The sequence below is a fragment of the Melospiza georgiana genome, chromosome 12 (genome assembly GCF_028018845.1).
Source record: "Melospiza georgiana isolate bMelGeo1 chromosome 12, bMelGeo1.pri, whole genome shotgun sequence".
Classification (NCBI taxonomy): Eukaryota; Metazoa; Chordata; class Aves; order Passeriformes; family Passerellidae; genus Melospiza; species Melospiza georgiana.
Window position 1 is genome coordinate 6,106,138 of NC_080441.1, and position 14,796 is coordinate 6,120,933.

The following is a 14,796-nucleotide window of genomic DNA, read 5'->3' on the forward strand; positions in this document are numbered from 1 at the left end:
GGAGCAGGGAATGGGGCACAGGGAGCAGGCACCCACAGCCACCATGTAGAACACTTACCAGATGTCCAGGACATGTCTTCACTTCCCCAGGAGACACGGGGAAGGCATTAACCTCATCTTCCTTGCAATCCAGGGCATTGTGGGCTCTCCCCAGGTCTGCCCTGAGCAGCCCCACCTGCTCTGTTTCGTTGTGCCTGAGCATGTGCCCAGGCTTTGTCTGGGAATGTTCACCAAAGGCCAACACTTCGCTGCTGCTGAAGAATTTATTGTGGCCTGTAGCATCCCTGCTGTGCCCGGCAGGTCCCTGTGTGGGGCTGATAAATCCTGTTTGGTGCCTCCTCCTTCTCCTGGGAAAAGATCCACAGAGGAACTGCAAGGATTTGTCATGGATCAGCTCATAACCAGGCTCATCCTCAGCACTGCACTTGCTGCTCCTTGGAAAGAGGAAGCCATAGACACCTTCCTCATCTTCAGCTGATAAGGAAGAGCATGGGGTCAGGGGCTCATCCTGCTGGCCTGGGGACACTGGTGGCTTTGCTTTGTGCCCAGGGCTCCTCGGCTCCATCGTCCGTGGGTGGAACCCTCCCCACCACTGGCAGAGCTGGCAATGCAAAACCAAAACTCATTAGAAGAACCACACAGGAGGCTACATTTATTTTGCTTTTCCTCATTTTCCTTTCCATTCCATTCGATTAGAAAGGGGTGTTAAGGCCCTCACTCCAGGAACCTCCATGTTCTCCTCACCAGAGCAGGCAGACCCACAGTTACAACTCAACCAACTGGGTTTGTACTTTTTATTTCTCTCTTAAAATACCAAATTCCCCCTATACTTTCAGAGGAGGGTGTGCTTCCCATCATGCCCTTTTCTCTTCTGCTGGCAATGCAGCACTGGGGGAAGAGCAAGGGTTTGGAGGGGGCTCTTTGGGGTGGATTTCAGGCTGTCTGAGGTGTGTTTCAGGCTCCTGGAAAGAGCTGCACAGGCAGGGGAAGTTTGGCTGAGGCAGAGAATCACTCCATCTCCTCCCACCTGTGCATAGCTGGGAAGAACGGAGTTCCCAGGTGGGAGGACCCTGCCTGCCCACGTGCCCACTGTCCCCAAGGCTCTGACAATGCTCCCTTGGTTCCCTCAGCAGCATCAGCAGCAGCTGCTCACACACAGAGGGCTCAGAGCACAGACACAACGAGGTATCAGGGAAGCTGTGGCACTCCAGAAAACTTGCCCTGTTCCCCTCCCTGAAACGTGGGCTGAGGGGACAAGGTTCAGAGAGTGTAACTGGGGCAGAAACACCAAACCTGTCCTTCCTGCATCAGGAAGTGTACTTATTATTGGTGTTTATTCCAACTAGGACTCAGAATGAATAAAGCAAACCTTCACTCTTGTCTCCCAGAGACCCTGAGCCCCCCAACACAGGCACTGCCCCACACAAGGTGACAGCAGAGCAATGCAGTGACCCTGTGTCTGTCCCAGCAGCTGCCCCCATGCTGGGCTGTCACACCTGCCCTCGGTGACGCTCCCCTGACACTTCCAATGAGGAGCCCTCTGTGCTGGACACAGCCTGTCCCATCCCCCCCGGCACTGCCCTTGCATTCAGTACCTGCAGTGTGGAGATTCAGCAGCCTCCAGCCCGCCTTCCAGCTCGTGCAGCCATGTCACCTGCTTGCCCTGCCAAGAGAGCCAAAGGTCGGGAGTGCACAGTCCCAGCTGTCAACAGCAGCACTCTGTGGGTAACACTTCCTGATTTTACTGTGAAAATCTGTCCTTCCACTGGCACCTGCCCCATTTGTTTGCCCTAGGGTACAATTCAGCGTGCAGGATATTTGCCTTAAAACATTCTCTTAGAGAAGATGCTAAATTCGAGCTTTTTCAAACAAAGTGTGACTACAAAGCCCAGAGCTACACTTGGGAACACCTCTTTTCAGCGGAACAGGGACATTTCCAGGACTGGTAAATTGTCTTAAGAAAAAAAAAAAAAAAAATAAAAGCCAAAAAAATACCGCTTGTTGAATGAAAGTGTCTTCTTGCTCATCAGTGAGCAGGCAGAAACCCCGCAGCAGGGCCAGGTGTGGCACCCCGAGCTGGTGGCAGGTGGTGGCAGCTGAGGCTGGCAGCTCCGAGCTCACAGCCCCCAGCTCACCTGCCGGGGCTGCCGGCCAGCCCGGTCCTGCTGCGGGGCCAGCCCGGTCCTGCTGTGGCACCGAGCCCCGGGCTGTGCTCCCCGGAGCTCCGGGAACCACGCGGAGGTGACAGCCAGGGTGCAGAAAGCTGCCAGGGACAGCGCGGTCCTGCCGCCCTCTGGTGACCGCTGGCCCACGGTGGCTGTCCCCAGCCCCGCAGCCCATGCTCGGCACAGGGGCAGCGTGTCCCTGCTGCCACCAGCTCCGGGCCAAGGCTCCCTGGCCAGGGTGGTGTCATGTATGTCCTCATTGTCAGCCAGAGCGTGGACAAACCCCTGGCCACCGCCCCAAGCCCTGCTGTGGCTCAGGGATGGGTTTAATTGCCATTGGTTCATTAGCCAGGCAGGGATGGACTTTAATAGCCATTGACCCATCAGATCACCAGGTTTCTGCTCCCCCATCGCCCCCGTGGTCCCTGGCCAGCACCACTGAGGCACACACAGGTCCCCTGGGTGGCTCTCGACGCCTCCCCAGCCCTGAAGCCACTGGAACCCCGATTTTGGGGTACAGCAGCACCACTGCTCCTCCCCTGAGCAGGGTGTGAGCACCAGCAGGATCCCAGCCCGGCCAGGGCCATGTCCTGGCTCAGCCTCAGTGGCTCTGGCACGAGTGGCACACGTGTCCTGCTCTCTGTGTGGGGACAGGGGACACGAGGGTAGGGACTGGGGAGCTTCCCCCTCCTGCCCCAGTCAGGCCAGGTGCCACAGAGAGCACAGAGCTTCCATCCATCCACACCTCGCGTTGCCCATGTGACTTTCAGCCAGTTTGAATTTTTCAAGTTGAAGCACATAAATTATTTTCCTTTTTATTGGTATTAAAATTGAAAATCAAACATATATAACAACTTCTGCTGATAAACAATATTAAAAAAAAATCCTAGTAGGAAAGAAAGCCTGATTTGTGCATTGGAAATCAGCCATTTCTGTGCAGAGCAGTTCAAACACTCCATTATAGGCAACACAGCTGCTTCTCCTTGTCACCCATCCCCAGCAGCTTTAAACAAGAAGGAAAAGCCTTTCTCCTTGGAAAGCACAACAGTTCTCACCACAGACATTTCCAGCACAAATTAAACCTCTGTTGGTGACAGGGATCAGTCCCCTGCAGGGCCCTTGGGAGGGATGTGCTGCACACCTGGCTGCACAGGATGAGGGACATTCAGGGAGCACTCACAGGTGACACCAGCTATTTAAAGTGCTGCATTAATCAATCAGCTGCATTAATTCCAGCATCAGCAAATATCAAACAAGCTTGAGGTGTTTTGTTTCCCTGAACCAAAATGGTTTGGTTGTGTTTAATGTGCCCATGTGGTTCTGTCACAGCAGGGGCTCTGCAGGACCTCCAGGGTGGCTGAGGAACAAACTCCAGTTTGGGCTTTTTGACTTTCTGAAGAAATGTAAAAAAAAATCAAAATATTACTGGATCAATTAAATGCTACTCCAATTATCCTTGAGATAGAAGAGCAGCTCAAGTCACAAGACCCAGAGAGAATCCAAGGATTTCTTTCAAAGTGTGGTTAAATTCTTGTAGGACAGAAAGATTTGGCTCAAGGAATCCCACCATAGCCATCAACAGCATTACCATCCATTTCCCTTGAATATTTCTTTTCAGCTTCAAATGCTGAACTAACATCTAATTGAACGAAAAACTGCACACTTTAAAAGAAAAAACACATTCCATACCAGCAATAATTTAATGGAAGCTTAAAAATTCCCCTCTCCATGGTTCCCATGTCTGCCAACCACCACAGCTCCCCTCCAGCCCCTTGGTGCCACAGGCAGGCCCTGCCACACACAGCAGCTCATTATCCACTAATGCAAAAATGCACTTTTAATCTGAAATTCAGCAATTTCCATCCCAGCTCCCACCCACTACCAGTGTTTACAGCACAGACTGCTCTTGCACATAGAAGTAGAAATTAGGCACATTTGCACCTCAGCAGAACCCACAGACCTCAGTTTCAGTTTGTCTGCACAAATGTAGGAAAAAGGACATTTTACAGCAGCTTTTTCACCCCAGATATTTCATGGATTGCTGAATGAGAACAACAGACAACAGGAATCATTTCTGTAGTTCCAAAGTAAATCCCAGCTCCCAGTGTCTGTGCCAAAATGCACCTGACTCTTCCATACCTGTACCCAGGAGAGGTACACAATGAACCTGCAGCGACTGGTGGAGCCCCCTCCCTTTTATTAAAGTATTAAGCAAAATTAAAACCCCACAGAACAGTGTCTGACATCTCCTGGGAAGTACAAGGGAACAAAATGCACATTTGCACACATTTCTTTGCTGTCCCCATGAACAACCAAAGGAACAGTCACAGAGAGGCAGGTGAGAGCAGAATTCACATCCTGCTTCAGAGCACCAACACCTCTAGTACCATTTATTTCCCTTCCTTCAAGCTGTTTTAACACTTTGGGGCCCAAGCCCTGGTAGGGTTTTACAGACCCAAAACCTCAATTTTGTGCACAGAACTTTTTGTTTTTATCATAGATACACATTCATGGTACTTCCCAAGGAATTTTCACTTCCCAAATGCAGGGTGAGAGCCCAGACTTTGTTACAGTCTCAGCATTTCTGCAGGACTGTGAGCTTTGTTCCCTCTGGTCACAGGTCTGCAGCTTGCAGTGAGCCCACAGTTCCCTCACAGAGGCAGTGCTGAAGGCACCAAGCTGGAACCTTCTTTCCTGCCACATGAAGGGATGGACACACACAACATTTGGATATTGGCCAAAGCAACTCCCTGCCACCAGCTCCAATTCCCTGCAAAACTGAATTTTGACTGAACTCTCCTTTCCTGGGAAAGCCCCAGTCCCACAATGCCTGGGTGGACATCCCACCACTCTAGAAGGGAATGAAAAGGAGTCAGACACATCTCTTTCCTCTCCACACATCATTGCAGTGAAGTTCTATGGTTTGATAAGGCATTTTTATCTTCAGTGAGAATCCAAGCACGGGCAGGAAATCTGCCAAGTCGTGCAAAATCTTCATCTCCCAGCAGCTTGAAAATCCAGGATTTCCCACTTTCTCCTCAGATGGAACAATCCCTGTCCCAGTGGGCATTGTTTATTTAACACCAGCACAGAACAGGGCTAAATAAACCCCTCAGCAGCTGGACCTCAGCATCTTTCACAAAGAGTGACACACAAATGAGCACTTTTTGCAGCCCTCTGGCTTTATCCCACAACCTGCCTTTTTACAGTATCCCTATATATAAATTAGAAGGAGATAAAGCCAAGGATTCACTGCAGCGTCCATGAGAAAGTCCAGTCAGTGTAGCAGCCCCTTGGGATGGTGCTCACTGCGGGGTGAAGGTCAGGATCATCCAGCTGATGACGAAGTAGAAGAGGAAGATGGGGTACACGACCAGGGCCTTGCGGTTGGGGGGCTGGCTGTCTGCCAGGAACGCCGTGGATGCTGCAGAGACACAAAAGCTGTGAAGCATGAGCAGCACAACCCTCACAGCCCCCTCACAGCCAGGATCTGCACTGCACTTGTGCTGAAAATCAAACCACTGCTCAAAGCAACGGGCTGTAATCACCAAGTGCAACTTCTCTATTGTACAGAATGACAAGTCATAGAATCATGGAATCACAGCGTGGTTTGGCTTGGAAAGGATATCCAGTTCCACCCCCTGCCACACCTTCCAGGGGACATCTTCCACTAGCCCAGGCCACTCCAAGCCCCAACCAGCCTGGCCATAAATACTGATTAACACTGTACAATGAGAGCCAGACTTGCAGGCGTAATCATGCAAATGCATCTTTATAAAATCAGCATTTTCTAAGAGTATTTTTAACATAATCATAGAATAAACCACCCAACAGTCTCACAGAGTTTAATACTAAATCACCATCCTGCTGCCCAAGGTGATTTGCATATGACCATGGATATCACCAGGAGTAGAAGCAGAGGCTGAACCTCTGCCAGCTCAAGGATTGGAAGAACTATTTCTAAAGCCCTTCAGCTTCAGATTAAAAGAACTATTTCTACAACCCTTCAGCTTCAGATTGGAAGAACTATTTGCACAGCCCTTCAGCAGCCCAGGGCCACCTCAGACTAGAGTACGCCTTGGTTCTCCAGAGGGAATGCACAGGGATCAAGCTGCCCAGGCTCAGGGAGGACTCACCCAGGGTGGACCAGGCGAACATGGCCCCCACCACGATGAGGCGGATGATGAAGCTGACGGTGCCCGCGCCCGCCAGCAGCACCAGCCTGCACACCAGCATGGCCACGGTCAGAGGCATCACACAGTACCCCAGCACACACAGGCTCTGGAAGAAGGAGCTGCACAGGGAGACAGCATCAGGGAGACAGCAGTGAGGCCAGGCAGGGCAGAGCTCTGTGCACAGTGAAGCTCTACAGAACAAACCCACACTCACATGGTGCCTCCCAGGAGCTTCGAGTTGAGCGTGATGACGACGGCCCCGAACCAGATGATGACAAAGACCTCGGCAAACTGGGGCCCTCCATCATCCTTGCTGTCTGCAGAGCCACCCTGCAGCATCCTGGAGTGGGGAACAGGGAGAAACAGCTGCACTGGAGAACATACAGATGGAGTTTTCCCAGACTGGAGCAGGCCCACAGTTTTTCCTCCATTTTATATTTTCATCATATCCTCAGTTTTGCACAGGAAAAAAATGGTTGTGGCTCAACTGAACTGATTTCAGTCCATTTGTTTCCCTATTTTGAGGGCTGTGAAAGCACTCAGAAGGGAACCAAGCCATGGACAACAGGCTTGATTCCCTTCTGAGATGGAAATTAAAGTACCAAAGTTCTGGTACCTCTCAAAGCAGCAGAGTGGTGTGTGATTGAACAAACCAGCCTCAGAGAAACCCTGGAATAACTACAGGATGCAGGACTACAGCTGATAAGGATAACTTGAGACACCTTCAGTAAAACCCTTCCTAGGTCAGGGGACCAGGAAGAGTTCATCCCTAAATCCTAAATTTAGGGACAGGAGGTGCTAATGGGCTTGAAGTCTCACAAACACTTTTTATCAGAGAACCCAACCAAGCAGTGCTTGCACAAGACAGAGAGGGACCAGATGAAATCGATCTTAACATATTAATGAGTAATTTTTAACATCTCATTTCCCTCATGCTCTGGGTTACAAAACCCCAAATTCCCCTGGAATACTCACAGAGCCAGGGAGACACACAGCACCAATGGGCCCCACAGATCCCCTGCAGGGAGAGGGAAAACACATCACAAAAGGCACAGCACCACCTCAGTTACACCCTCCTGGGAGTGACAGAGCCCCTTGCCCAACTCCCAAGGTGCCACTTGCCACATCTCACAGCTTCACAATTCTCTTATCCAGCATCTTACCCCATGATCTATAACAAAATCCACTCAAGACCCAGCAGCTGCTGCAGCTGCCAGTTGCACCCACCCTGCCCCAGAGCCCTGGGGACACCCCAGGTGCCAGCTCTGCTGCTCAGGGTGCTCAGTCCCCCTGGTGCCAGCTCTGCTGCTCAGGGTGCTCAGTCCCCCAGGTGCCAGCTCTGCTGCTCAGGGTGCTCAGCCCCCCTGAACCCCCCTCCCCTGCACGTACAGTCCCTGAGGAGGGCACTGCTCTTCCGGGGATACATGACATGGACAAACTTCTTCCCAACAGCCTTCAGGTCCCTCATCTGAAACAAACACAAAACACTTCCATTTAGCCCCTCATAAAAATTACAGCTCCCAGCTAAAGCAAAGAGACACAAGTAAAGGAACATGGATGTCCATGTTCAAATCAGGAGAGGATCCAACCCAACAAGTTCTGCAGCACCCTCTGCAACAAACAATGACTGCTTTTCCTGCACTCCTTAGCAACCACAGCATCACGTCCTTTTCTTTAACAACCACAACACTGTAGCTTTTAATAACACCAGAATATAACCAACAATTTGTTTGCTCCTCTAGGAAAAGAGAATAAATGAAAAACACTTTAAATAGTAGAGTTTCTCACAAGCTCCCACTCAGGTCTCTGCTCACACTGATTTCAGCATCACAGAGAAACTTTGGGCCACAATTCAGACACTTTTTGACCCACAGGAATTTGTTTTATGTGATGAGTTCTAAAACAATTCCTGCTGAAGTACAGAGCTGTGCAAAAACACAGATTTTGCACAACAGCTGCCAAAACCTCCAGAAAACCTGAGTTCTATCCCAGCCACGGGCTCAGACTCACAATTGTGTCCTTGACTGGCTCATCCAGCGTGGAGTAATCCTCATCAGGAGAGTGAGATCCCACAGGGACAGTGATCTCCCCTTCCACTGGAATGTCCTGGGATATGGACACATCTGCCAGACCTGGGAACTGAATGGGCACAAACCTTTAGGAACAAACACAAACATGATCTTCATGTGCACTTCAGATGGGCTGGGGATGGACAGAGCTGCTCAGAATTCAGAGATACAACAAAGAAAAGGTTCTGCTATCCCTGCCCGATGTGAGCAGTGACAGAAGAGCCGAGCAGGTGTGTGTGAGCCTGTCCCCTGCCACCCCCAGAGCCCACCCTCTGTGCTGTGCTCCGGCAGTAACTGAAATAAATAAATAAAAAGCCGTGTTTGAAGGGAGGTGATGCCTGAGGGCTGCACAGCCGCACCACCCCCGAGTACCCACATTTAAAATTAACATCAAACATTTAACATTAACACGGACACCCCCGGCCAGGGCACACACCGAGGCTGCTCAGGGACCCGTTTAACCGGGCTGAAGCCCTCCCCGCCCGCGGGCGAGCAAAGCTCCGGGGTACCCGGAGGCGAAGGCAAACAGGGCACGGCCCGACCGGTTCTGCGGGAGGCGCTGGCCAGGCGGGCCACGGAGGGCACGACGGAGACCGGCAGCCCCCGGCCCTGCACCGACCCTGTCCCCTTTCCTGTCTTCTTCCCCTGTCGCCTTCCTCGCCCCCATCCCCGCCCTCCGGACGAGCCGCCGCCCGCCCGGGCCTCCGGACCCCGCTGCGCCTTTGCTCGACACCCGACCGGCTGCCCGGCCCTGCTCAGGGACAGAGGGGAGCCCGAACGCCCCCGGCGCGTCCTCAGTCCGGCCTCCCCGGTTCCCCTCCCGCGGCTCCCCCCGCTCTCCCCGGCCGCCCTCACCAGGGTCCCCCCGGCCCCGCTCCCCTCCGCCGCCGCCATCTTGGCTGCCCGGGCGACGTGGAGGCCACTTTGACGTCATCACCGCGCGCCGCCGCGTCACGCGCCGCCGCCGGAGCGTCCATGGCAACGCGTGCGGGCGGCACCGGCCCCGCCCCGCCGGCAGGGGGCGCGCTGGGAGCGGCCGGGGGGCGGCGGCAGCGCCCGGCCCGGAGCGCCCGAACCGAACCGAACCGAACCGAACCGTGCCGGGCCGGGCCAGGCTAGGAGGGTGGGCGGCCGCTCATCCCGGACTACACCTCCCGGCGGCAGCGGCGCGGCCGGAAGCTCGGCGGGCGGGCGGGGGTCGCTCGGGCGAGGCGCGGCAGCGGGAGCGGGCGGGGAGCGGCGGGCGGGGCCGGCGGGCGGGGCGGGCCCGCGGGATGCCGGCGGCGCGGGGCGCCCGGGGCGGCGGCAGCGGCGGCGCTCGGTAGGCGCAGCGCGGCGGAGCCGGGCCGAGGCGCGGCCATGGGGCACCCGCCGCTGGAGTTCAGCGACTGCTACCTGGACAGCCCCGACTTCCGAGAGCGCCTCAAGTGCTACGAGCAGGAGCTGGAGCGCACCAACAAGTTCATCAAGGAGGTGATCAAGGACGGCAACGCGCTCATCGCCGCCATCCGCGGTGAGCGGGACGGGCGGGGGTCGGGGCAGGGCTCGGGGTGTCCCGTTCCCTGGGCAGGGCTCGGGGTGTCCCGTTCCCTGGGCATTGCCCGCAGCTCCGGCTGGAGTTCCTTTGGGCCGTGCCCTGCATCGCTCCGGGCAGGGCTGCCCTTCCCTTCCCTTCCCATCCCCGGCTGTCCCTGTCCCCGCAGTGCCACCCCCGGGGCCACCGCCGCCGTCCCCAGGCAGGGCCGGGCCGGGCCGGATCCCCCGTGCCGTGGGCTGACCCCGGCCGAGCCTTGCCGTGGATGGGCTGGTTTAGGGCCGGTGATCCCCGCTCGGGGAAGCTGCTCCGTTATCCCGCATCCCCGGAGCGGGGGGAGCGGGGCGGGTCCGTCCCGGCCATCCCGACACCCTGCGGGACCCCCGTGAATGAGAGGGGCCCTGCTGGAAATCCTCCCATTGTTGTCGGCGCTCTGTCATCCTGCGAACCGCGGTGAGCATTTTTCCCAATGAATGCCGATCTCAGTGTTGACTTTGCGGGAGTCGCCTGTTCAGAAGTGCTGACAGATGAGCAGAGCACCTGGGCCAGGTTGTGTCACCTGAAACCGCCGAGTCTCACGTGTTTGACACTGTCCTGACTGCTTAGGTTTGTTTTCCTTCCCCGCAGCTGGATCCACCTTCATACACACCTTCCCCGTGTCGTCTCCCTGGCCTCCATGATCTTAAATTTTCCAGTCCAGATGATTCCATGATTCTCTGCTGTTGTCCATGCTGTTATCCAGGCCAGCAGAGCATCCATGGGGGCAGTGCAGGGACGCAGACAATCCACGCTGGTCACACGCGGTTTTCCTGCCAGCTGGTTGGTTTCAGTTGGTGTTAATAGGTTTAGCTGCTGCCCTTTTGTTCAGAATAATTCAGAGCTTCCTTGTTATCGAGGCTGTGGCTGGAATAGCCCGTGTTTGCCCATCTGGAAGCAGCAGAGACAAAAGCTGGTGTGACTGAAACTGCCGACGTCACGGGGCTGTGAGACCTAACGTGGGTACAAAAACTCAAATCTCTGCACAGTCCAGGGCAAAGAAAAACCCCCAGCAAAATGGAAATCAGAGGGATTAAAACAAACACGCTTGCTAATGGAAATGCTGTTCTTCATCACTTTGTTCAAAACCATTTCCCTTTTCAGTGTTTGTAGCGCACAGGGATGTGAGGGATTTCGCTGGGTCAGCAGAACCGGCCCAGGGAGACTGGCCAGGGAGGAAGGGCAGAAGCAGAAGAGAGCAGAGCACACCCAGACAGCACTGAGAACCCCCAGGGATGAGGATTTCTTGCCTGAAATGCCGTGGGGTGTTTTTGTAGCTGATCCAGCAAGCTGCCAGGGAGGTGCTGTGGCCAGTCTTGCCTGGGCTTCCATCAGCTCCCTGTGTTTAGTTAACAGATAACTTTAAAAACTTGATATATCTCTGAATCCTACCCATGTGGAGCTGTGGGTATGTGGGGTACTCACTGGGCATGGCCTCACCACGGCCAGCTGGCAGATCCCAGTGTCCACTGGGACACAGCCACGGCTGGCAGCCCCTCTGTGCCCCCTGACAGGGTGGGAACGAGGTGCCCTCAGCTGTTGGGATGCTAAAGTGGTGGTGCTGCCATCAGGAGAGTGAGATCCAACGAGGAGAGAGGGTGAAGTACCTGAAGGGGCCTGCAACAAAGGTGGGGAGGGACTTTGGACAAGGGATGGAGTGACAGGACAGCAGGGAATGGCTTCACACTGAAAGAGAGCAGAATTAATGGGATAATGGGGAGAAATTCTTCCCTGTGAGCCCTGGCAGAGGTTGCCCAGAGAAGCTGTGGCTGCCCCATCCCTGGAAGTGTTCAAGACCTGGTTACCTGAATGAGGGGGGCTCTTTAGGGGGCTTTAAATTCATTTGATCTTTCATGGATTAAGGGAAACTGGTTCCATTCCCTCCACCTAACTGTGTCACCAGCTGGAGCAAATAAAATTCCAGGGGTGAAGTTCTTCCAGAGGCCTGCAGCCCGCCATGTCCTGGGGAGGGTCATCCTGCAGCCACAGCCCCACCAGTGCTGCCTTTGAGCGTGGTACTGACACCCCCCAGCAGCTGAGTTGTCACAAATACACAGGACACCACAAGGGGACAAAGTATTCAGTATTGCCAAGTGGGGAATTAAATTACTAAAGCAGAGGATAATATTGTTCATTTGTGACATTCTTGGGTGTGAAAGCCAATAATAGAAAATAATGCTTTTAGTCAGAAGTGGAAATTATTTTTGCTGTAAAGTTGGCTGCATCCCTTGTTTCCTGTGCCAGCAGTGTGGCGAGTCAGTGGCAGTGCCAAGTGACAATGCTGGTCCCACACGTTGTACTGGCAGTGCTGAGACCACCGTGGCCTGTCCCTGGTCAGGCAGGGAGAGGTTCTGTCCCATCCCCTTGTGCTGGCCAGGATCAGGACCTGCTGTGGGCCCTGGGGATTCAGCTCCAGCAGCAGCTGGAGCTCCCCATGGCCATGGTGGGACGTAGGAGCTTGCTCAGGGCACGTGCTCCAGGGCACTGGCTTGTCAGAAGTTGTGGCTCCATGGCATCACCGTGGCTGTAAGAATGGCTGCTTTACTGCAGTTTATTTCTGTGCTTTAATCTCTCCTGCTCACTGTGCTCAGCTGTGTGCATGATAATGCAAAACCACCTATTTCCCCTGGTCTTTGATCTTCTCTCCCAATTAAATATCAAATGGAGCTGGAGAAATGTCAGATGGAGGCTTTTCTCATCACTACCTGTGAGTGCTGTGATGGTGAAAATTGTCCTTTGAAGCTTGAAGAGCTGTGAGCTCTCATGCAAATGTTTTGTTTGTGGTTTTGCACTTGATTTCTGTCCAGCCTGGAGCTCTGCAGAGTGCCTGGGACTGTGCTGGCACTTCCCAGCCTCCCCAGCTACTCTGAGCACTTCATCCTGAGGGATGGAGTGACAAAGAATGTGTAGGGACTGTGTGAGCTTTTCTCCAGAAATGGGGTTCCTTGGACACCCAGGAAAGGTCCCTCCATCATCATCATCATCATCATCATCATCATCATCATCATCATCATCATCATCATCCCTGCAGATCTTCAGTGCTGTATGTGGGAACTGGCCTGTCCCCTCAGGGAACTCTGGTGTCCCCCAGCATGGTAGACCTGTTCTGGACAGGTTTCTGTGCTCTTGTTGGATGTGGTGTCTGGGGGTTTGATGCTGTGGTGTGTGGGAAGCAGCGTGGCATTGGAACAGGTTATTTTAATGGGACTGAAGCATTGGAACAGGTTATTTTAATGGGATTGAAGCATTGGAACAGGTTATTTTAATGGGATTGAAGCATTGGAACAGGTTATTTTAATGGGATTGAAGGCACCCAGAGTGGCCTGTCTGCCCAGAGCCCCCTGTCCTGGTTCATGGGAAGGCTGTGGGGCAATGGAATCTGTTCCTGCAGCACAGCACAGCCAGATCCTGGGGACTGTCCAAACAACCCTAAAGCTCCTCTCGACAATGGGGAAGAGGAAGGAGCCTACCCCACACAGGAGAGGCTGCAGCTCTCCAGGCAAGCATCAGCTTTGCTGGGAGGCACAGCTGCAGTGACAATGTCCTGTCCCACAAAGACAGCTGAGCATGAGACAGTGAGGAGCAGGGGAAATGACCTGCTGGAAAACACATCACTCTCCTCCAGCAATAATGTGATCCCTTCTTGGCTCCTTGCTGGTCTTCCCCATCCCCAGTGGGGATTTCAGCCAGTAAGGGCACCAGTTACAGCTGGTAACTTGTACAATTGTCTCCTGACTTCCCAGCTCTGTGTTAAATCACACCCATAGCCAGAGCCCAGCTCTCCCTGGAGCCTCTGCACCCTGCAGCACCCTCAGCTCAGCTGGGCACAGGGGATCTCTGCAGCTGCTGATGGAGCAGCTCCTGCTTCTGGGCTCCCAGCTCTGAGCACAGCACTGGGGCCTCAGTTGGTGCAAATCTAAACCAGACAGGCTTTAACCAGACACTAAAACACAATAGCAGAAAAAAGAACAAAAACCCTCCCAAAAGCCAACTCACCCCCAGTGCCAGAGCTGATCCTCAGTGCAGGCAGGAGCAGTGAGGGCCCAGCACAGGCTCTACCAGATCCAGCTGGGAGGCAGATCCCACCCTGTGTTCTGGGGCTCAGGGAGGTGTTTGCTGGGTTTTGCTTCTTCTGGAGCAGCTCCCTGGCTGGGCAGGTTGTCCCTGTTGGGTTTGCTTTGCCCGTGGCTGAGGATGGTTTGGCTGTGCCATGATGTCCCCAGGCCTGGCTCCTTGACCCTTGCTCCCTCCCTGCTGCAGTCCTGAGCTCCTGAGCCTCCCTCCTGGCTCCTGCTGGTTCCAGCTGCTCCATCCATGCCCAAATGTGCCCAGGGCTGGGTTTGTTTTGGGAATCCCAGGGCAGGGGTGGCTGGCAGCAGCACCAAGCCTGCCCTGTCCCTGCCAGCTCAGGGGCTGGTGGGAGGGCTCTGGGCCAGCTTTATTCCAGCTTAAACAAACCAATGTGCAATATTTTGTGATGGTTTTTTCCAGCCCTGATATGCTTCCCGAGGACTCGCCTGCCTGCAGCAGCACAGGGGCCAGGACAAAAGGCAAAATCATTTTCATGTGTTTAAGGATATTTTTCCTTGTGCTGCACATGAGGCATGCAGGGAGCTTTTCATCCATCTTCTACTGGCTTTTCTGGCTCCTTCCCTGGGAGGATGTGGGTGTTATCCATGTTCTGTGTGTCTCACAGCCCACGGCTCACAGCAGCACTGCTGCTGACCTAAGAGTTTCCTCTTGAGTCACTGTTTGAGGACTCAGCTTTTCTGGCTTTTTCCTTGAGGTATTGTTGGAATATTTTATTCCTAATGCTG

The 14,796-nt window shown here is 54.0% G+C and overlaps 2 protein-coding genes across 3 annotated transcripts in view; one reads left to right on the top strand and one right to left on the bottom strand.

Moving 5' to 3' along the window:
- Positions 1-2,954: 2,954 nt before the first annotated feature.
- Positions 2,955-9,327, bottom strand: YIPF6 (Yip1 domain family member 6). The gene is made up of 7 exons (XM_058033004.1): positions 9,265-9,327; positions 8,351-8,479; positions 7,730-7,808; positions 7,316-7,358; positions 6,555-6,680; positions 6,302-6,459; positions 2,955-5,589 (listed from the first exon to the last, which is right to left on the bottom strand). The coding sequence occupies exons 1-7, from the start codon at positions 9,301-9,303 to the stop codon at positions 5,471-5,473; spliced, it is 693 nt and encodes a 230-aa protein (XP_057888987.1). The 5' UTR covers positions 9,304-9,327; the 3' UTR covers positions 2,955-5,470.
- Positions 9,328-9,720: 393 nt separating this feature from the next.
- The window catches only part of OPHN1 (oligophrenin 1), a 52,742-nt gene continuing 47,666 nt past the window's right edge, over positions 9,721-14,796 (top strand). For both annotated transcript variants that reach the window (XM_058033002.1, XM_058033003.1), the window contains exon 1: positions 9,721-9,922. In XM_058033002.1, coding sequence (XP_057888985.1) covers positions 9,769-9,922 — 154 coding nt within the window. In that variant the 5' untranslated portion in view covers positions 9,721-9,768. The remainder of the gene's footprint in view (positions 9,923-14,796) is intronic.

Excerpts from the sequence above, each read along its gene's own strand:
- YIPF6 (XM_058033004.1), bottom strand. The coding sequence starts at position 9,303 with ATGGCGGCGGCGGAGGGGAGCGGGGCCGGGGGGACCCTG. Across the intron at positions 7,359-7,729 it reads CAGTGCCCTCCTCAGGGACT|GGGATCTGTGGGGCCCATTG; the intron begins GTACGTGCAGGG and ends CTCTCCCTGCAG. Across the intron at positions 5,590-6,301 it reads GTTCGCCTGGTCCACCCTGG|CATCCACGGCGTTCCTGGCA; the intron begins GTGAGTCCTCCC and ends GTGTCTCTGCAG.